Raw genomic sequence first — 9,574 nt, 5'->3', positions numbered from 1 at the left:
GGGTACGTGCAGTATGGGGAGATCTAGGAGCATGCCTAGGATTGGATTAGCTTTTCAGATCACAGCACAGCCAGGCACTGCAATTCTATGCACAGAGTTGCTGAACCTCATTCCCTCCCCAGTCTAAAAAAGCAGCCCTGCCAAGGATGCTTGGTGGCAATCTGGTTGGTGTAATATGGGTTCATAATGTGAGCTCTAACAATTTACTGTATCTAAGGCCCACCAGACGTTGTTGGCCTTCAACTCCTCTCAGCCCTAGCCAGCAAAGGTAATGGACAGGAATGATGGGAGATGGAGCCCAAGAACATCTGGGTGGCCAGAGGTTCGTCACACCTGCTGTAAGGCCACATGTATTAAGGCAAATGTCAGAAACTTGACATTGCTGATGTTGATTGGTAAACAGTTGCAGGATCCAACTGGAAAGGCATTCACACTTGTGGCATCTCTTCTCCCTGTACACCAACCTTCTCCAATTTGGTACCCTCCAAATAGTTTGGACTACAGCTCTCCTGTATGCCCAATGGTCAGGGTTTATGGGCATTGTAGTTCAACCAGGTTGAGGAAGGGCACCACAAATTAGGCAAATGACATTTGGTCATTTACAGAAGGCCATAGACGTAGCCAGGATTATTGTTGGGGGGCAGAACTGATGTGATTTGTCAATTAAATATTTATATTGTTCTGCTTGATGGGGGGGGGGCAGTTGACCCCTGTCCTCCCTTGTCTATGCCCATGGAGAAAGCATTCACTTGGCTTCATCATTTACAGGTAAACACCAGCATTTTCTGATATTTCCCACTGGGCCACTTCTAATCTGGAGACTGACCAGTAAATGTAGATATTCACCAATAGCCTACCAGATCCCCGACATGCATCTGTTCTGCTGTATTCGGATAGATTGTTAAGCAGACACACCAGAACAATAGTCCTGTGTCACATTGTCTGTGATAAATGAAGTATAGCAGCCTTCAAGGAAGGGGGAAACCCCAGTTGACGATGCCAATTCATTTGGAAACAAAATCCCCCCTCTTTTGGGGGGGAAACCTAAGGTGATAAAAGGAAAGGGTAATAAACGCAACACTTTTATGAGTGCTCTGAAAAATCTCAGAGTGGAACTGTTAGATCTTTTGCTTTCTCTCCCCCGCCCGCTGCTCTTTCATGTGTGTCTGGGCAGGTCTAACCCTCAGGTAACGCCCTTTCTCTCCTGCTTCTCGCTTACCTTTCCTTGCACCTGTCCGCGTAATGCACTGCAAGCTCCCCAAGTCCAACCCTGCTCACTCCTGCGCCTCTTGCCAATTTGGGCTTTTGCGCCTTCTCGATTTAATGCTGTGTGAAGAAAAGCCTGAACATCAAAAGCAGGCAGGGAACCGACGGCATCCTTCGCCCCACCGACAACAACCTGGTCTCTCTCTCTCTCTCTCTCTCTCTGTGTGTGTATGTGTGTGTGTGGGGAGGGAGGGAGGGGCTGGTGCTGGTGGCGGCGGAGGGGAGGGGAGGGGTGTTTCCTAGGCTGCTAACTTCGAAGGGGCGTGCGCCAAGGCGCGAGAGAATGGCTGGGGAACATTAGGAACTCCCCTCCGTCCCTGCAGAGCGAGGGTGGAGGCGGAGGGGAAAAAAGGTGAGAGGAGGGGCGGCAAGGAGAGAGAGAAAAAGCTCCGTCTAGGGTTTCAAACGCCGGGGCGCGCATCCGCATTAGCATATGTCAGGGGGGAAACCCGCCCGACGTGGCTATATATAGAGCGCGAGCTGGAGAGATTCCCCCACGCGCAATTTTGGAGAGGCCTCGCTTGCATCGAGCCAGAAGCAGCAGCAGCAACAGCAGCAGCACCGGCTGTGGATGTTTATGCCAAGCTCAGCCCAGTCCCGCCAGCCCCATGCCTAGGGAGAGAGGAGAGCCTCCCCAGACAGGCAACTGCTATCTGGATGCGGAGTCTGGCCTCCGGGAGAAGCCCCAGCTGTGAGCCTTGAGACGTGACTCTCTGCATACATCTACCTGTCCATAATTATATATAGATATATATATATCTCCCCGCCGTCCTTCTCCATCCCTTCCTCCCTGGGACTCCTCCATGGCTCCCTTAGCCGACGTCGGGGGCTTCCTAGGCAGCCTGGAGGGCTTGGGCCAGCAGGTGGGCTCCCACTTCCTCCTGCCTCCGTCCGGGGAGAGGCCGCCTCTGCTGGGCGACCGCCTGGCGCAGGTGGAGAGGGGCTTCCGAGGGGGCTCGGCGACGTCGGGGGCCACGGAGCTGGCGCACTTGCAAGGCATCCTGCGCCGGAGGCAGCTCTACTGCAGGACGGGCTTCCACCTGCAGATCCTGCCCGACGGCAGCGTGCAAGGCACTCGGCAAGACCACAGCCTCTTCGGTAAGGCTCCTCACTCTTTCCCCTTCCTTCCTTCCTTCCTCCCTCCCTCCCTTCCTTCTTTTCTTCCCTCTCTTTCCAAGCAGGCTTCGCTCCCTTCCGCGGCTTCTTCTCCCCTTGCGATCCTATAGCAACAGATGGTATAGCAACGGACCTCTGGCTTAAAGGCATAAACCGCTTTAAATCCGGGCTAGGACCGCGGCAAAGGGAGCCAGCCTAGCTCCGGGTGATGCTGGAGACAAGAGCTTGAGGGAATTGGGGGGGGGCATCATTAGAATCGTAGAGTTGGAAGGGATCCCGAGGATCATCTAGTCCAACCCCCTTGCAATGCAGGAATCCTTTGCCCCCAACCCATGGTTCTGAGATTAAGAGTCTCATGCTCCAGCATCAGTTTGCAAGGCTTTGTTTGGAGCAACAACCTTTTTTTGGGGGGGAAAGAAGGTCCTTGTAGGCATGAAGTAACAAAAAAGATTTCCTTGAGCATGTGCAGAGTGCCTTTCCAGCACCACCGACAGCTGCATCCTATACTGTGCAGCAGATGAACGTTGTGGGTGGAATCCTTGCAAGAAATAGCGCTGCACCTGAAAACTGCAGTGGGCCACAGTTTCTATGTCAATAGTTATTCTCATGGTGGTTGCATGCTATTTTGGACACAGGTGTGCTTTCCTGCAGGAAGTAGGTAATTAGTTGGTGCGGATGAGAAGAGAGGGCTTCCAGGTCAGAGCGTGCTGCCCTAGAGAGCCTCAGGACCTCTCCCTTTAAAAAGGAAACGCCATATGTATTTGCTCAGTCATCTGCACCGCTTGTATGTAGGCAGCATGTGTGTGTGCATATGCGGAAATACAGAGACATATCACAGCGGCATACCTGGACACACTGCTCTGGCTGAGGGGAGGAAGAGGGCGTGTCAATTCCAGCCTTTCACTCTGATCTTTGCCAGTGCTTTGATTTTTCTTCTAACAAATGAACGTAGGTCTTGCCTTCCTTAATTGTTTGCAATGCAGCCCTGCCCTTTGCTACCTGTGTATTAAGCCCCATGCGTTCCAGTGGGAGTTAGGCATATGCAAATGTGTGCAAGATTGCACTTTAACAAGACGCTGCTGTGCAAAGTGGAACTGAACTGTGCTGGTCCTGCATAAACAACAGCCGCTACTGCTGTTTCACACCTATTTAGTTCTGCTGTGCCAGGCACTGTATGCAACAGAACAGGCCGCCTGCCTGCCTTAAGAGCAGTGAGGAGACTGTGAGTCTAGGGCTGTATTCCTGCAAAGATAGTTTGATTCTCTTCCCAACAGCCCTATAGATTTTTTACTATGCCCATTTCGCAGATTGGAAAAAGAAGGTAGGGTGACTTGAGGAAGGCCAACCATTGAGTTTATGGCATAGCAGGTGTCTCCCAGGTCCACACGTGACCTGACACACTAGCCAGTAGTCTGATAACTTGCTACATCTCTGACCTGCATTAGTAGTAGTAGTAGTAGTAGTAGTAATAATAATAATAATAATAATAATTTATTATTTATACCCCGCCCATCTGGTTGGGTTTCCCCAGCCATTCTGGGCGGCTTCCAACAAAAGATTAAAAATACATTAAAACATCAGTCATTAAAAACTTCCCTAGCTTGAAGGGCTGCCTTCAGATGTCTTCTAAATGTGAGGTAGTTGTTTATTTTTTGACATCTGATGGGAGGGCGTTCCACAGGGTGGGCGCGACTACCGAGAAGGCCCTTGCTCTATTTAGGATTCAAGTTTTCTTCTTCTTCTTCTCTGGCGATTACTCGGAGCTGAGTAAGATTGTCTTCCAAGAACACGGTCTTAGCCGTGTGTCCATAGGTAACTGTGGAGGCCAGTTCTGGATCTGCACATCCTTCCACATGGTGAGGGTTTGCCAAATGTGCCTTCCTCTTAGCTCGTTTCTCCCTTTTGCCCTGAGTTCGAGTGTCTTCAAAGTCCATGACACCTTTGGTAAAGGCTGTTATCCAATTGGAGCGCTGGCAGGCCAGTGTTTCCTAATTATCGGTGTTTATACTACTTTTTTTTTATAGATTTGCCTTGAGAGAGTCTTTAAACCTCTTTTGTTGACCGCCAGCATTATGCTTTCCATTTTTAAGTTGGGAATAGGGTAGATGCTTTGGAAGTCGATGATCAGGCATCCAAACAACATGACCAGCCCAACGAAGTAGATGTTGAAGAATCATTGCTTCGACACTGTGCCTTAATGACAATAGGAGACTTAATGCAAGATTGGGAAAGGTTGCTTAATTTGTAAGAGCAAACAAAAACTGACAGATTGTAGGAAGCACAGCCTTATCTGAAGAAACCTGCTACTGTTGACAAGCATGGAGGGGTTTGAACAGACACAAAAGGCCAATGGAGAGGTTTTCTATCAGGTTTCCCATTGCATAAGGTTCTTAACTGATTTTGCAACACACACTGGAAACATCAAGGTTTTCCAGACTGAACAGAACGTCAGTTCAGCAGAGTTCTGCACAGAAGGGAAATTTCTTACAACATGTAAACACAGAATAATTACCTCCAGAGAGAGTGAGTTTGAGATCGAGATCAAACATTCTTGGTGCTTCTTTATTCTATCGCCATTCTCAATAGGTTTGTCTGATGTGGTGTCTTTGTGGATTGAATCACCTGCTTATTATGAATTGGAGCGGGGGAGGGGAGGGGAGTTTTTCTTTGAAAATGATATCAGAAAGGCAGAATACCTCCCATGTCTTTCAATGGAACTTTGAATATTGGGAACTCCGAAATCTCTGATGATTTATTTGCAGTGTGGGAAGATTTAATATCTGATCTTTGTAGAAGATTTGGCTGGGCTGCCACTCAGCATTACACAAACCAAGACCCTGGCAACTTTCAATTAAAACTCCCAAGGCTGCAAATGATAGAACATTCATTATCTTGCTTTGGGAGTTCGGAAAATAAAACAGCATTGATAAATACAGAAGAAAGATTCAAAGCCATGCCTAAAATCAGATGGCAATATTTCAAAAGGGGGGGGGGGAGCCATGGTTTTTAAAAGCATTTATCAAAAGCTTCCTTTCCAACAATCCAAATATTTGATTACTGTTATTATTTAACAGAGAATGGGATAGCCTAGCCAAAGTTGCACTTATAAGTTCCACTGATTTCAGCTGGAGAGACTTGGGCGCATGCTTAACACTCTCGTTGAAATCAATGAAATGTCAAAGGGCTTAGTTTTGTCTGGATCGTGCCCAGTATTTGAACCATTGTAACTCAGGGCTACACCTTTTGAGGGAGTTATGTGCTATAACAAAATATTAGTTAGATTTTGTATAGCTAAGTCTGTGTCTGCCTTTGGTAATATTTTATAAATATGTCTTCACTGCAACGTGCATGGAAGTTGAAAACAAATGTTTGTTTTTCTCCCTCCTCAATGCAGGTATCCTTGAATTCATCAGTGTGGCCGTGGGATTAGTCAGTATTCGAGGGGTGGACAGCGGCCTTTACCTTGGAATGAATGAAAAAGGAGAACTTTATGGCTCTGTAAGTATTACCATTGTATCACTCAGCTTGTGCTATAAGCTCAGATTTCCTGTCGACTTGATCTGTTATAGCCACTGGCAATTTTGCTGCTGGTGTCAGAGAAAGTTGGATCATACCCATTTTTTATTATTATCCTTTCCTATCACCTAGTGCCGGACCATTCTGCATGCAAAGATATGCTCTGTCTCTGAGCTATGCCCCTTCCCCAGATGTCAGGCCAGCTTCCCTGGCTGCTACCAGCAGAGTTAAAGGAGTCATTGGGTGCACTTTTCATTCATATGCAGTGGCAATCTGGTTCCAGCCAGCCTGGCCCAGGTGCTCATGTGAATGACATTTAGTTCTGAGGGAAGAAAGAAGTCCAATTTGCAAGGAGTGAGGGGACAAGGGAGTCTTAATATTGTTAATCTACAACAGCCTTAGCCAACCCAGGTGCCTTCCAAAGGTTTTGGACTTACAACACCTACTAGCTGCAGCCAGGGCTGATGGGAGTTGTAGTCCGAAAGGGCAACCAGGTTGGCAAAACTGGTCTAGGAGTCCAGACAGTTTTGTAAAGGGGTTCAGTAGCTAATATTTTCCTTCAAATTTCAATCTTGCGAAGCAAGTCATGCTCCGAGTTCACTCTCTATTCACCAAAATAAAGAGAGAGAGAGAATGAAAGAGTTATACATATAAATACCAGAGCATAGACTGCCGGCAGTGAAATTTGCTGCTCCATTATGATTCAGCCGGTGGAACTCTGGGGTGTACTTTCTTTCTTTCTTTCCTTGTTAATAAAATAATCATCTTATATTCAGGCCAATTAAGTACAGTGGTACCTTGGGTTACAGACACCTTGGGTTACAAACACTTCGGGTTACAAACTCCGCTAACCCGGAAGTAGTACCTCGGGTTAAGAACTTTACCTCAGGATGAGAACAGAAATCACGTGGTGGCAGCGGGAGGCCCCATTAGCTAAAGTGGTACCTCAGATTAAGAACGGTTTCAGGTTAAGAATGGACATCTGAACGAATTAAGTTCATAATCAGAGGTATCACTGTATATCCCCAATGCTTCCCTTTGACTCTTTTATTAAAGCAATGGATCTATCGCTTCTCTTCTGGAAGCATAGGGGATATACTGTATTGCCCCAAATATAAGCCTCACCTGCAAATAAGCCGCACCTTTAAAATTCAAGGGGGGGGGGAGAAAACAAGACAATACCCTAATATTAGTAGCTCCCTTAAAATTCCACAGGCACTCACACCCATTCCGTTTTACCCTAAGTCTGTTTCAGCAGCGACATCATAAAAGCCAAATTTTGTAAGGTTGTGAATTTAAGCCACGCTTTAACTTTTCACGGTCGGAATTTGGAAAAAAAGTGCGGCTTATATTCGGGCCAATACGGTAATCCGAGGTGGGGAGGGTTAGGGGTATTGCTAGATCCTTAAAATGCCACAAATAGGCCCATGGTACAAATCTGCATAAAAATGTACCTGCTGATTTACATGTATCGATGCACATTTAGACTGACTTTTAGAGGGAAAGCTGCCTTGTAAGCAAAATTCATTTTTAAAAGCTTTTATTCCAAAAACAATTTTTTTGGGGGGTGGCCTAAGAATAGTCGTTGCCTAAAGGATTAGTTAGCTCTTATCTGAGCAAGTGAAAGGAAAGTTGCTTTTGAGAGATGCGACCTTTGAGGCATTTACTCAATCAGATTGCTCACCTCTGTGTTTATTCCTAAAATTTCCACAGGAGAAGCTGACTCCTGAATGTGTCTTCAGAGAACAGTTTGAAGAGAACTGGTACAACACATACTCCTCCAATGTGTACAAGCATGGGGACTCTGGCCGGCGGTACTTTGTGGCGCTAAACAAAGATGGCAGTCCCCGAGACGGGGCGAGGTCCAAAAGACACCAGAAATTCACCCATTTCTTGCCCAGGCCGGTGGATCCAGAACGAGTACCAGAGCTCTACAAGGATGTGTTAGTATTCAGCTGAAGTTGGAACACTGCAGGAGAATGGAGTCTCTTAGCCTCAATGGTAACAAAAGCACGAAGAACTTCCGAATGCCGTGGAGTTCTGAGATATCTAGGGTGCCGGTTGTCAGAGAAGCTGTTAGTGGTAGACAAGCCCTTCATTGCCCAACGTCTGGATTTAGGAGAGTGGGCCTTGAGGTCAAGTGGGTCAACCTCTTTCTGGTTTGCTCACTCGTGCGCCGGTCAAGTAGACAAGGAGAAGTTGGAACTGGACTTCAAGCCAGACTGTTCTGGATTGCTTTCTCCCTTCACCTAGAACACAAATAGCTACCTAAAGCATGTGGAGGCAGATTGTAGGAAAATGGAAGAAATGGCAGGAAAAGAATGAATGGCAAGCTGTGTCAATCTATGGGGACAGCGCTAACTCGGGAAGTGAAATCTGGATTTGTTTTTCCCTTCAGGATGGACCTAATTTATATACTTTCAGAGTGCATATATTTATTTTAAATATTTATTTATTACAGAGTTTATTTTTTACTGGGCTATGAAGAGAGTACAACCCTTTACCCCAATGAAAAATCAATTATGGTGCCAATATTTACTCCAAGGTAGTGTCAAGAAAAGGGGTGTTGCATCCCCCAAAGAGTTCAAATGGAGCAACATCTCTGGAAATATCATTGTTGGGAAATAATAAACTGGGGTTATACTTCTGTGCACGCTCCGTTGCCTTACATAGGAAAAGTTGTTGGCTGCCTTGTGACTGCCCCCTATATTTGTACTGGATTTTTTAAAAAAATGCACATTTAAAAGGGAATTAAAGATAAACTTCCATCTGTTTGTTTCGCTGTTGTTACTTAATGGAATTGTTAATCAGTGGTAGCAGAGGCAAGGGTAGTCCTCTCCTATTCCTATGTCTCAGATTGCACATGGTTATTATACAGAGGCATCTATGTTTTCAACTCTCTGGTTCTTCATGATGACTCTGGTCCTTGATAGTAACTGTTATGTCATGAGATGGGCGTCTGGTGTCCTCCATAAGTTGTTGGACTCCAACTCTCATCAGCCCCACCAGCATTGTCTACACCCTCCACTGTGGTTAGGATGGCTTTGAAAACTCTTGTCTTGGAGGGTTCTGAGACAGGAAACAGATAAAACTTGAGTTACTTGCACTTCCTGTTTTCTCCTGGTCCACTTTAATGCCTGAAGTTGCTTGAAGGCTCACAGATATCAAAATACAGTGTTCCGTACCATTATACATGCTTAAAGAATGGCTATAGATTTGGAACAGAGAGCCTGAAAATGCCACACTTTTCAGGATCCTAAGGAAGTCTCATGCTGGAATTTAGTGGCATTGTCAATAATACTCAGTCTCTAGAAGACATCATGCACCCTTCCCTCAATTTAGGCACAATCCATGAAAGGAACCATGGAAGCAGTGCTAGAGAATTACAGCCACTCAGTTGCTTCCTTTCAAAGGTTTTGCATGGCAGAATTGGTATAAAAGGTAAAGGTAAAGGTACCCCTGCCCATACGGGCCAGTCGTGTCCGACTCTAGGGTTGTGCACCCATCTCACTCTACAGGCCGGAGGCCAGCGCTGTCCGCAGACACTTCCGGGTCACGTGGCCAGCATGACAAGCTGCATCTGGCGAGCCAGCGCAGCACACGGAACTCCGTTTACCTTCCTGCTGGTAAGCGGTCCCTATTTATCTACTTGCACCCGGGGGTGCTTTCGAACTGC

The 9,574-nt window shown here is 46.5% G+C and overlaps 1 protein-coding gene across 1 annotated transcript; it reads left to right on the top strand.

Moving 5' to 3' along the window:
* Nucleotides 1-2,069: 2,069 nt before the first annotated feature.
* Nucleotides 2,070-8,639, top strand: FGF20 (fibroblast growth factor 20; the record flags this gene model as incomplete). The annotated part of the gene is made up of 3 exons (XM_079990646.1): nt 2,070-2,364; nt 5,777-5,880; nt 7,612-8,639. The coding sequence occupies 3 exons, from the start codon at nt 2,070-2,072 to the stop codon at nt 7,855-7,857; spliced, it is 645 nt and encodes a 214-aa protein (XP_079846772.1). The 3' UTR covers nt 7,858-8,639.
* Between the last annotated feature and the right edge of the window lie 935 nt (nt 8,640-9,574).

Source organism: Podarcis cretensis (assembly GCF_951804945.1).
Source record: "Podarcis cretensis genome assembly, chromosome: 9".
In the NCBI taxonomy this organism is placed as follows: domain Eukaryota; kingdom Metazoa; phylum Chordata; class Lepidosauria; order Squamata; family Lacertidae; genus Podarcis; species Podarcis cretensis.
The sequence above is the reverse complement of the archived record's forward strand: the minus strand, read 5'-3'. Positions and strand labels throughout refer to the sequence as shown.